Source organism: Peromyscus leucopus, chromosome 16_21, assembly GCF_004664715.2.
Source record: "Peromyscus leucopus breed LL Stock chromosome 16_21, UCI_PerLeu_2.1, whole genome shotgun sequence".
Taxonomy (NCBI): Eukaryota; Metazoa; Chordata; class Mammalia; order Rodentia; family Cricetidae; genus Peromyscus; species Peromyscus leucopus.
In genome coordinates this window covers 15,986,624-15,999,292 of record NC_051084.1, presented here as the reverse complement: position 1 = coordinate 15,999,292, position 12,669 = coordinate 15,986,624, and the positions used below count along the sequence as shown (strand labels likewise).

Sequence of the window (12,669 nt, the reverse complement as noted above, 5' to 3'; positions counted from 1 at the left end):
TTCCCCACATTCTTACCAGCAAGAGCTGTTGTTTGTTTTGTTGACCTTGGCCATTCTGCTTGGAGTAAGATGACATCTCAGAATAGTTTGATGGGCATTCCTCTGATGACTAAGGAGGTTGAACTTTTCTTTAAGTGTTTTTCAGCCGGATGTGTTTTATCCTCTAGAACTCTCTGCTTAGGCCTGCACCCCATTTTAATTGTGTTGTTTTCATGATGCTCATTTTTTAAAAGTTCATTTGTATGTTAGACATCGGCCCTGTATCAGATGTGCAGCAGGTAACGTCTTTTCCATTCTGTATGCTGCCCCTGACAGCATACATGACTGTCCCAGTGACAGTCCTCCTGATGGCATGAATCCCTTTATTTTATTCATTGGGAGGTCTCTATTTTGCCTTAGATTCTAAAATGGTTTTGCTCTGTATGTAGTTCTGACCTATGGACTCTGGTCTCCAGGAGTCTGACCAAGACTGGTCATTGCTGCCCTCAGAATTCAGTGGAAGTTTTCAAGGTCTTTCCGAGGGTTGGGCACACAGCCTTCTCATAGTAACAGCTCAGCCTGAGGATCTAACAAGTAGCTATCTCATCACCTAAGCTCCCTGGGTGTGCAGGTTTATGTCTTTCAGTAAATCTGGTGAGTCACAGGCTTTGGTTGAAATTAAACTCTCCATCTGACTGTATGGAGGACCCTTACAAACCATCTCACTCTGCCATTAGAGCCACAGATATTCCAAGCCCTTCCGCCCATTCACCCACCCCAGACACTGTCGATGATAGAGGGAGAAGCTATTTGATAATCTAAAGCTCAGAGTGTCCCCAAGGATGAGCCCTTGATCTCAGAAAAGTGGCAGAGTACAGGGACTGTGAAATGATAAGTGACCAGAACCCAGGGTGTCCCCAAGGCTTGGAGCAGGGCAGAGCATGAGTAGGTGCCTGAGTCGGGCTCCAGTAAATACATTGTCCTCAGTGTGCCCGAGTCCCACAGCAGAGTTGTATTGAGGGACTGAGATGACTGTGTCCCTGGGGCAACAGGAGCTCTGAGGACCTGGGTACAGGAGAAACTGCCAGAGCTCAGAGGACACAAAGGCCTATGAGTGTCATGGACACTGTCAGGGCTCCAGAGAAGTTCAACATCAACTTGAAATGCAGCAGAAACCTTCACCCTCTTGCTCGCTTTGACTCCATCAGGCCTCCCACAGGCATCAGGGGATCCTTGAGTTCTCACTGACAGAAGGGACATCCCTAGACATCAAGTTCTACAGAACAGGTCAGGAGCACACGCCACCATCTTCTTATCCCACCCCTGGGCTGTCCTCCCTTCATCTCTGCCCATGTGGAGAAGCTGCTTCAAGCACTAAGACTTCAGAGATAAGACAGTGGCTGCCACCTCCAGAAGGTCACCTCTCTGCTGCCATCCCCACCTCCCCTGAGATCTGGTCATGTCTGTGGGGTTTCCCCAGGGGCAGTGACAGCAGACAGCAGTATTTGTTGATGGTCCCTCACTAGTGAGAAAACAGGCTGACCCCAAACACAGACAGGGAAAAGGAAGCCAGGAGCTGAGGCACAACACAAGCAGCCCAGGGGTATAAATGCTGCCACCAGACACCTCACACACACACACACACACACACACACACATACACATACATACACACTCACTCTCTCACAGACACACCCTCCTCCATTCAACCCCGCCATGGCCGCCTCCACCATGTCTGTCTGCTCTGACGCCTGCACTAACTCCTCCTGGCAGGTGGACGACTGCCCAGAGAGCTGCTGTGAGCCTACCTGCTGTGCCCCAGCTGCTGCAGCCCAGTTGTTGTGTGCCCAGCTGCTGTGTGCCCAGCTGCTGCCAGCCCAGCTGCTGTGTGCCCAGCTGCTGCCAGCCAAGCTGCTGCCAGTCCAGCTGCTGCCAAACCAGCTGCTGTGCCCCAGCCTCCTGCCTGACCCTCATCTGCACCCCAGTGAGCTGTGTGTCCAGCCCCTGCTGCCAATCTGTCTGCTGCTCACCCTCCTGCTGTGTGCCTGTCTGCTGCAAGCCTGTCTGCTGCACATCCATCTACTCTGGATCCCCATGCTGCCAGCAGTCTAGCTGCCAGCCCTCATGCTGTCAATCTTCCTGCTGCGTGCCTGTCTGCTGCAAGCCCTGCTCCAGCGTGTCCCTGCTCTGCCGCCCTGTGTGCAGACCTGCCTGCTGTGTGCCCACCTCCTCCTGCTGTGCCTCCTCCTGCCAGCCCAGCTGCTGCAAGCCCTGCTCCAGTGTGTCCCTGCTCTGCCGCCCTGCCTGCTCCCGCCAGGCCTGCTGTGGCCTCTCCTCGGGCCAGAAGTCCAGCTGCTGCTGACCTGTCCCATGCTTCAGAGTCCCCCAGTGCAGGTCTGATACCCTCAGAGCTGTGATCCCATCCATCCTGCTCCCCACAACTGGGTCAGCCTCATACCCACCTCTCCGTCCTCAGCCCCCAGTGTCCTCTGTATTGCTTATTCCCACACTTTTCATCTGCCCTGATGGTGACTACCATCCCATGACCAGTTGATGACCTGTGAGTCCTGAAAGCCTTCTAAGGCCTCCCAGGAGAATCTGGCTACCCTTGGGGACATATGTGTGTGGTACAGGTCGGTCTCTCTGGCACCCTGTCCTCGAGTTGCATCCAGTGTTGGCCTTCCACTGACTGTCTGGTTGTCCTGCTTCTGTTTCTGTGGCTCCTTTGAAGCAGTCATTACCCAACAGGCTCCAGGGAGACACTTTGTGGCTACTGGACACCTGACCAAGTTAGAGACAGCAGGTTCTGGCTCCTGTCCCCCTGTCCTGGTCCTCGGAGCTGAGCTGACATGGGATCTCCTCCTCTGTGACCTCCCTCCTCCACTGAGATCCCCTCTCCTTCCTGGTGGCCCTCCATTGCCATCTTCTACTCTTGTGAGATAAAATAAAACTGGAGATCCACAAAGAGCTTGTGATGTTCATCTGGTTCTTTAAGATTCCACATTTATTCTCTTTTCAGGCTGACTGGTCATTTTCATATTGGTTCTCTCTTGGATCCGAATTTGTTTCCAGAAGTTTCTGCCAGTTCTTACTCTGGTGGCTTTTTCCCAGAGTGCCTCATGTTTTGGGCTGAGTCATGGTCTTGTCCCCGACAGAGCACCAATGGAGGCCTTGGGTGAAGGTGCTGAAGTACCAGGGCCATGATCAGCTGTGTTAGATTTGGGGCTTGCTCCCAAAGACCAACCAGAACACACGAGTTTGTGGGGCTAGAGTGGTTTTCATGCAAACATGTGAGCACATACACACAAATGTACACAAATGATATTGCTCCTATGTGTTCTTTGTACAGTCAGTGGTCTTATTGAGGTTCATATTGTATCTATAAATCCTAAAAATCAGGGACACAGGTCTGGAGAAAGGAGTCAGTAGTTAATAGCACATAATGCATTTTCATAGAATCCAAATTCGTTTTCCAAGACCCATGCCAGGTATCTCACATGAACTCAGAACTCGTGCTTTGAGGAATCCATTATCTTCTTCTAGTTTCCCTAGGCACCCACAGGTGCTTTACAGAAACCTACACATAAGTAAAAATAACCCTTAACAAGATCTGAGATGTTAAGATGGCTTGTCCATAAATGTTTGGCTTTTAAAGAGTCTGGAGCAGGGTGGAGACTATGTAGTCTCTTGTCTTCTGCTGTCCTGGCTGTCTGCTGATCGCTTCTGGGCCACTGGCTTCTCCTGTGGATTTAAAGAAATGAACAAATCAGAATAAGACAAAACAAATCAGAAAAAAAAGAGCCAAAGAAAAGCACAGGAAACACATACATGTGCAGAGACACACACTTTTGCACATAGAGAAATACCATAAAAGCATAAAATTGGAAACCCTAATAATATACATATGTATATATATTGTATATACATACTATATGTGTGTATATATATATATTTATATATGACAAAGACCTGTGAGATTAAAAGACACACATACACACACACACACACACACACACACACACACACACACACAGAAAAGTCTAGACAAAGTATTAGGAAAGTAAAAACCTCCAAAAATACCTTTGAGTTTGTTTTGTGCTGGCCATCTGCTGCTGGGCATGGGGCGTGCTCTTAAGTGTGGTTTGTAGACCCAGTGAGAGTCTGTGGTAACACTTACTTTTCCTTTGTGAGTGGTTCTCAGTTGGAATTAGGGATGGGGTTTGTGTCCACTTCTCCTTTCAGTACTGGGAACCCCCGTCTGACTTAGACCGTGCATGCTGCCACAGTCTTTGTAATTTCACCATCTTGGGTCCAGAAGGCTTTGTGTCCTTAGTGTTCTCCATTGCCAGTGGCTCTTGGAATGTCTCTGCGTCCTCTCTGAGCCCTGAGAGAAGGAATTTTATGGGGACATCCCATTTGGGGCCGGGTGCTCCAAGGTCTCTCAGTCTCTCATGTTGTCCAGTTTGAGTCTCTGTATTTGGTCCCATCTTCTGCAGAGGAGGCTTCTTGGATGATGGCTGAGCAAGACACTGGTGCACAAGCACAGCAGGAGGCCATTAGAGGTCACTTCAGAGCTAGGTTTCCATGGTCGACCTGGTTTCAGGTTCTTGGCCACCCAAGCAGTGTCTGGCATGGGTTTATCTCATGGAGAGGGTCTGAGGTCTAATCAGATAGTGGTTGGTTACTCCCACAGGTTTGGTGCAACTTTTGGACTGGTGTACTTTGTGGACAAATCACCCTTGTAGACGGAAGGTTTTATAGTTAGCTTGGTGTTTACCTTCATCCTACGGGAGCACGCAGAGTGCCTTACAGTACCATGAAAGGTCTCAGTAGGAGGGAAGACTCTGGATAGGCACCAGCTCAACTTCTCATTGTTCAGTGAGTTCTGCAGGGTTGTCTTCACCAACAGAGCCCTTGCCTTTCATTTGTGGAGAGCAACCAATGGCCTTCACAATAGTTTCAGTTGCTTGGAGATTTGCATGGGGCCCCTTGGCCAACAACTCAATTAGATGTGATCCATTCCCAGCACTGGAGGTTTAATTTGGTGCCAAGAGATGTCGATTTGGAGCTTTGTCTACACTGTTATTTGGTGAATCTATTCATAGTTCTTACATATGTGTATAGAGAGATAAAGATATGGATATATATGGTTTCCAATTGACCCCCCAAATGGTCCTTAGTGTTAGGTATCCTTCCATGTGTCTTTTCCTCACTCCCTTCTGTTCCCTTCTCTGTTTAATTCTCCCATTCTAGCTCCATCTTGTCCTTCCATAACTATATATTCTACTTTCTCTTCCTTTGGAAATCCTTGCCTCCAATACTTTTCTCTATACCTAACCCCTGGGTTATGCAGACTGTACTTTCTTTATAGAAGACTTACCAGCTAACACCCACATATAAGCAAATACATACCATACTTGTCATTTTGGATGTGGGTCACCTCAGTCAGGATAATTTTTTCCCTATCTCCATCAGTTTAGCTAAAAAAAATTGCGGTTTCATCTTTAAACTTTTGTGTAACATTCCATTGTGTAAATGGACCACATTTTCATAAGCTATTCATTAGTTAATGGACATCTAGACTGTTTCCATTTCTGGCTATTATGAATAGAGCAGCAATGAACATGGATGAACAAGTGTCTCTCTAGTAGGATGTAGAGTCCTTTGGGTACATGCTCAAGAGAGGTTCAGCTGGATCTTTAGGTCAATCGATTTCCGGCTTTCTGAGGAACTGCCACATTGATTTCCATGGTGGCTGTACAAGTTTTCATGCACCCCAGCAATAAGTGTGGGTCCCCTTCCCCTACATTCTCACCAGCACGAGCTCTCATTTTTTTCGTTGACCTTGGCCATTCTGCTTGGAGTAAGATGACATTTCAGAGTAGTTTGATTGGCTTTCCCCTGATGACTAAGGAGGTTGACCTTTTCTTTAAGTGTTTTTCGGCCTTATGTGTTTTATCCTCTAGAATTCTCTGCTTAGGCATGCACCCCATTTTAATTGTGTTGTTTTCTTCATGCTCATTTTTCAAAGTTCATTCTTTATTTTAGACATTGGCCCTGTATCAGATGTGGAGCTGGTAAAGTCTTTTCCATGCTGTAAGCTGCCACTTTGTCCCAGTGACATTCCTGCTGACAGCAAAGTTTCTTCATTTTATTAATTGGGATATCTCTATTTTGTGTTAGATTCTGAGTTTGCTGTTCGTAGTTCTGATCAATGGCCTCTGGTCTCCAGGAGTCTGCCACAGTTTCTAATTGCTGCCCTCGGGGTTCCCACGGAAGTCTTCAAAATGTTCTCCTGAGGCTGGTGGTGGTGGAGAACACGTTTAATCACAGCACTGGGGAAGCAGAACCAGGCAGATTTTTTTGAGTTCGAGGACCGCCTGGTCTGCAGAGTGAAATCCAGGAAAGGCACCAAAACTACACAGAGAAACCCTGTCTCAAACAAACAAAGAAACAAAAAATCTTTCTCTGGGTTAGACACAGCTTTCTCATTGTAACAGCTCTGCCTGAGGATCCAACAAGTGGCACTGTCTCCTCAGCTGAGCTCCATGTGTGTTCAGGTTGTTGTCTTTCAATAAATCTGGTGAGTCACAGGCTTTGGTTGAAATTAAACTCTCCATCTGACTGTATGGAGGACCGTATCACACCATCTCACTCTGCCATTAGAGCCACAGAAATTCCAAGCCCTGTGCCCATTCACCCACCCCAGACACTGTCGATGATAGAGGAAGAAGCTATTTGACAATCTAAAGCTCAGATATCTCCAAGGATGTGCCCTTGACCTCAGAAAAGTGGCAGAGTACAGGGTCCGTGAAATGATAAGTGACCAGATCCCAGGGTGTCCCCAAGGCTTGGAGCAGGGCTGAGCATGAGTAGGTGCCTGAGTTGGGCTCCAGTAAATACATTGTCCTCAGTGTGCCCGAGTCCTGCAGCAGAGTGGTGTTGAGGGTCTGAGATGGCTGTGTCCCTGGGGAAACAGGAGTTCTGAGGACCTGGGTACAGGAGAAACTGACAGAGCTCAGAGGACACAAAGGTCCATGAATGTCATGGGCACTGTCAGGGCTCCAGAGAAGTTCACCTTCAACTTGAAAGGTGAGAGAAGCCTTCACCCTCTGGCTTGCTTTGACTCCATCAGGCCTCCCACAGGCACCAGGGGATCCTTGAGTTCTCACCGAAAGAAGGGACATCCCTAGACATCGAGTCCTATAGAACAGTTGAGAGCATACGCCACCATCTTCTTATCCCACCCCTGGGCTGTCCTCCCTCCATCTCTGCCCATGTGGAGAAGCTGCCTCAAGCACGAAGACTTCAGAGATAGGACAGTGGCTGCCACCTCCAGAAGGTCACCTGTCTGCTGCCATCCCCACCTCCCATGAGATCTGGTCATCTCTGTGGGGTTTCCCCAGGGGCAGTGACAGCAGACAGCAGTATTTGTTGATGGTCCCTCACTAGTGACAAAACAGGCTGACCCCAAAACAGACAGGGAAAAGGAAGCCAGGAGCTGAGGCACAACACAAGCAGCCCAGGGGTATAAATGCTGCCACCAGACACCTCACACACAAACACACACACATACATACACACTCACTCTCTCACAGACACACCCTCCTCCAGCCAACCCCGCCATGGCCACCTCCACCATGTCTGTCTGCTCTGACGCCCGCACCAACTCCTCCTGGCAGGTGGATGACTGCCCAGAGAGCTGCTGTGAGCCTACCTGCTGTGCTCCCAGCTGCTGCCAGCCCAGCTGCTGTGTGCCCAGCTGTTGTGTCCCTAGCTGCTGCCAGTCCAGCTGCTGTGTCCCTAGCTGCTGCCAGTCCAGCTGTTGTGCCCCCAGCTGCTGTGCCCCAGCCTCCTGCCTGACCCTCATCTGCACCCCAGTGAGCTGTGTGTCCAGCCCCTGCTGCCAATCTGTCTGCTGCACACCCTCATGCTGCCAGCCCTCCTGCTGTGTGCCTGTCTGCTGCAAGCCTGTCTGCTGCACACCCATCTGCTCTGGATCCTCCTCATGCTGCCAGCAGTCTAGCTGCCAGCCCTCATGCTGTCAATCTTCCTGCTGCGTGCCTGTCTGCTGCAAGCCTGTCTGCTGCAAGCCCTGCTCCAGCGTGTCCCTGCTCTGCCGCCCTGTGTGCAGACCTGCCTGCTGTGTGCCCACCTCCTCCTGCTGTGCCTCCTCCTGCCAGCCCAGCTGCTGCAAGCCCTGCTCCAGTGTGTCCCTGCTCTGCCGCCCTGCCTGCTCCCGCCAGGCCTGCTGTGGCCTCTCCTCAGGCCAGAAGTCCAGCTGCTGCTGACCTGTCCCATGCTTCAGAGTCCCCCAGTGCAGGTCTGATACCCTCAGAGTTGTGACCCCATCCATCCTGCTCCCCACAACTGGGCTCAGCCTCATACCCTCCTCTCCGTCCTCAGCCCCCAGTGTCCTCTGTATTGCTTATTCCCACACTTTTCATCTGCCTCAATGGTGGCTACCATCCCATGACCAGTTGATGACCTGTGAGTCCTGAAAACCTTCTAAGTCCTCCCAGGAGAATCTGGCCACCCATGGGGACAGGTGTATGTGGTATAGGACGGTCTCTCTGGCACCCTGGCCTCGAGTTGCATCCAGTGTTGGCCTTCCACTGACTGTCTGGTTGTCCTGTTTCTATTTGTGTGGCTCTTTTGAAGCAGTCATTACCCAACAGGCTCCAGGGAGACACTTTGTGGCTACTGGACACCTGTCCTAGTTAGAGACATCAGACTCTGGCTCCTGTCCCCCTTTCCTGGTCCTTGGAGCTGAGCTGACATGGAGGTCTCCTCCTCTGTGACCTCCCTCCTCCACTGAGCTTCTCTCTCCCTCCTGGTGGCCCTCCATTGCCATCTTCTACTCTTGTGAGATAAAATAAAACTGGAGATCCACAAAGAGCCTGTGATGTTGATCTGGTTCTTTAAGCCTCTACATTTATTCTGTTTCCAGTCTGACTGCTCATTTCCACATCAGTCATCTCTTGGATCCAATTCTGTTTCTAGAAATTTCTGCTAGTTCTCACTCTGGTGGCTTTTTCCCAGCGTGCCTCGTCTTTTTGGCTGAGTCATGGTCTTGTCCCCGACAGAGCACAATGGAGGCCTTGGGTGAAGATGCAGAAGCACCAGGGCCGAGATCAGCTGTGTTAGATTTGGGGTTTTCTCCCAAGACCTCCAGAACATAGAGTTTGTGGGGCTAGAGTGGATTTCATGCAAACATGTGAACACATACACACAAATGTACACAAATGATATTGCTCCTATGTGTTGTTCTTTGTATAGTAGTGTTCTTGTTGGGGTACATATTGTATCTATAAATCCTAAAAACCCAGGTTCATGGGGCTGGAGAAAAGGATTAGTTGTTAACAGCAACTACTGCTCCTTTAGAGGATCCAAATTCGGTTTCCAAGACCCATGTCAGGTGTCTCACACACACCCAGAACTCGTGCTCCGAGGAATCCAATACCTTCTTCTGGTTTCCACAGGCACCCACAGGTGCTGCACAGAAACCTTCACATAAGGAAAAGTAAACCTTCACAAGACCTAGGATTTATAATGACATGACCATGAATGTTTGGCTTTTAAAGAGTCTGGAGCAGGGTGGAGACTAAGCAGTCTTTTGTCTTCTTCTGTCCTGGTTGTCTGCTGATCACTGCTGGGCCATTGGCTTCTCCTGTGGATTGTTAAAAACAAACAAACAAACAAACAAACAAACCAAAAAAAAAAAAAAACAGGAACAAAAGAGAATAGGACAAAACAAAACAGAAAAAAAGAGCCAAAGAAATGTACAACAAACACATACGTGTGCAGAGACACACACTTTTGCACATAGAGAAATCCCATTAAAACACAAAATTGGCAACCCTAATAATATACATATGTATATATAGTGTATAAACATAATATATATACCAAAGACCTATGAAATTAAAACACACACACACACACACACACACACACACACACACACACATACACACACACGTATATATAAAGGAAAATAGCCAGACAAAGCATTATGAAAGCAAAAACCTCCAAAAATACCTTTGAGGTTTTTTTTGTGTTGAGCATCTACTGCTGGGCATGGGGCATGCCCTTAAGTGTGGTTTTTATGCCCAGTGAGATTCTATGGAATAAAATTTATTTTTCCTTTGTGAGTGGTTCTCATTTGGAATTAGGAATGGGGTTTGTGTCCACTTGTCCTTTCAATACTGGGAATCCCATCTGACTTAGACCTGTGCAGGCTCCGTCCATGCAGCTACAGTCTCTGTGAGTTCACCATCTTGGTGTCCAGAAGGCTTTGTTTCCTTGGTGTCCTCCACTGCCAGTAGCACTTGGAATCTCCCTGCATCCTCTCTGAACCCCGAGAGAAGGATTTTATGGGGACATCCCATGTGGGGCCGGGTGCTCCAAGGTCTCTCGGTGTCTCACGTTGTCCAGTTTGAGTCTCTGTATTTGGTCCCATCTTCTGCAGAGGAGGCTTCTTGGATGATGGCTGAGCAAGACACTGGCGCACAAGCACAGCAAGAGGCCATTAGATGTCACTTCAGAGCTAGGTTTCCATGGCCGACCTGGTCTCAGGGTCTTGGCCACCCAAGCAGTGTCAGGCATGGGTTTATCTCATGGAGTGGGTCTGAAGTCTAATCAGATAGTGGTTGGTTACTCCCACGGGTTGGGTGCTACTTTTGGACAAGTGTACTTTGTGGACAAATCACCCTTGTAGATTGAAGGGTTTACAGCTAGCTTGGTGTTTACCTTCATCCTCTGGGAGCATGCAGAGTGCCTGACAGTACCATGAAAGGTCTCAGTAGGAGGGAAGATCTAGATAGGCACCAGCTCAACTTCTCAGAGTTCAGTGAGGTCCTGAGGTGTTGTCTTCACCAACAACCTTGCCTTCAATTTGTGGAGAGCAACCAATGGCCTTCACAATTGCTTCAGTTACTTGGGGGTTTGCATGGGGCCCCTTGGCCAACAACTCAATTAGATGTGATCCATTCCCAGCACTGGAGGTTTAATTTGGTGCCAAGAGATGTCGATTTGGAGCTTTGTCTACACTGTTATTTGGTGAATCTATTCATAGTTCTTACATATATGTATAGAGAGATAAAGATGTGGATATATATGGTTTCCAATTGACCCCTCAAATGGTCCTTAGTGTTAGGTGTCCTTCCATGTGTCTCTTCCTCACTCCCCTTCTGTTCCCTCCTCTGTTTAATTCTCCCATTCTAGCTCCATCTTGTCCTTCCATAACTATCTATTCTATTTTCCCTTCCTTAGGAAATCCTTGCTTCCAATACTTTTTTCTATACCTAACCCCTGTGTTATGCAGACTGTACTTTCCTTATAGAAGATTTACCAACTAACACCCACATATAAGCAAATACATACCATACTTGTCATTTTGGATGTGGGTCACCTCAGTCAGGATAATTTTTTCTCTATCTCCATCAGTTTAGCTAAGAATTTTGCGCTTTCATCTTTAAACATTTGTGTAACATTCCATTGTGTAAATAGACCACATTTTCATAAGCTATTCATTAGTTAATGGACATCTAGACTGTTTCCATTTCTGGCTATTATGATAGAGCAGCAATGAACATGGATGAGCAAGTGTCTCTGTAGTAGAATGTAGAGTCCTTTGGGTACATGCTCAAGAGAGACTCAGCTGGATCTTGAGGTAGTTTGGTTTCTGGCTTCCTGAGGAACTGCCACACTGATTTCCATGGTGGCTATACAAGTTTTCATACACCCCAGCAATAAGTGTGGGTCTCCTTTCTCCACATTCTCACCAGCACGAGGTGTTGTTTGTTATGTTGACTTTGGCCATTTTGCTTGGAGTAAGATGACATCTCAGAATAGTTTGATGGGCTTTCCTCTGATGACTAAGGAGGTTGAACTTTTCTTTAAGTGTTTTTCAGCCGGATGTGTTTTATCCTCTAGAACTCTCTGCTTAGGCATGCACCCCATTTTAATTGTGTTGTTTTCTTCATGCTCATTTTTCAAAGTTCATTCTGTATGTTAGACATTGGCCCTGTATCAGATGTGCAGCTGGTAAAGTCTTTTCCATGCTGTATGCTGCCACTTTGTCCCAGTGACATTCCTCCTGATGGCATGAATCCCTTTATTTTATTCATTGGGAGGTCTCTATTTGGCCTTAGATTCTAAAATGGTTTTGCTCTGTATGTAGTTCTGACCTATGGCCTCTGGTCTCCAGGAGTCTGACCAAGACCGGTTATTGCTGCCCTCAGGATTCCGTGGAAGTTTTCAAGATCTTTCCCAGGGTTGGGCACACAGCTTTCTCATTGTAACAGCTCGGCCTGAGGATCTAACAAGTAGCTGTCTCATCAGCTGAGCTCCCTGAGTGGGCAGGTTATTGTCTTTCAGTAAATCTGGCGAGTCACAGGCTTTGGTTGAAATTGAACCTCTCCATCTCACTGTATGGAGGATCCTATCGCACCATCTCACTCTGCCATTAGAGCCACAGATATTCCAAGCCCTGCCGCCCATTCACCCACCCCAGACACTAAAGCTCAGATATCTCCAAGGATGTGCCCTTGACCTCAGAAAAGTGGCCGAGTATAGGGACTGTGAAATGATAAGTGACCAGAACCCAGGGTGTCCCCAAGGCTTGGAGCAGGGCTGAGCATGAGTAGGTGCCTGAGTCAGGCTCCAGTAAATACATTGTCCTCAGTG

General features: G+C 48.2%; 1 protein-coding gene and 1 pseudogene across 1 annotated transcript; both read left to right on the top strand.

The window, feature by feature from the left end:
* Positions 1-1,507: 1,507 nt before the first annotated feature.
* Positions 1,508-2,926, top strand: LOC114685797 (annotated as a pseudogene).
* Positions 2,927-7,566: 4,640 nt separating this feature from the next.
* On the top strand, positions 7,567-8,824 carry LOC114685796 (keratin-associated protein 10-3-like). The gene has a single exon (XM_028860420.2). The coding sequence runs from the start codon at positions 7,605-7,607 to the stop codon at positions 8,268-8,270; it is 666 nt and encodes a 221-aa protein (XP_028716253.1). The 5' UTR covers positions 7,567-7,604; the 3' UTR covers positions 8,271-8,824.
* Positions 8,825-12,669: the final 3,845 nt, after the last annotated feature.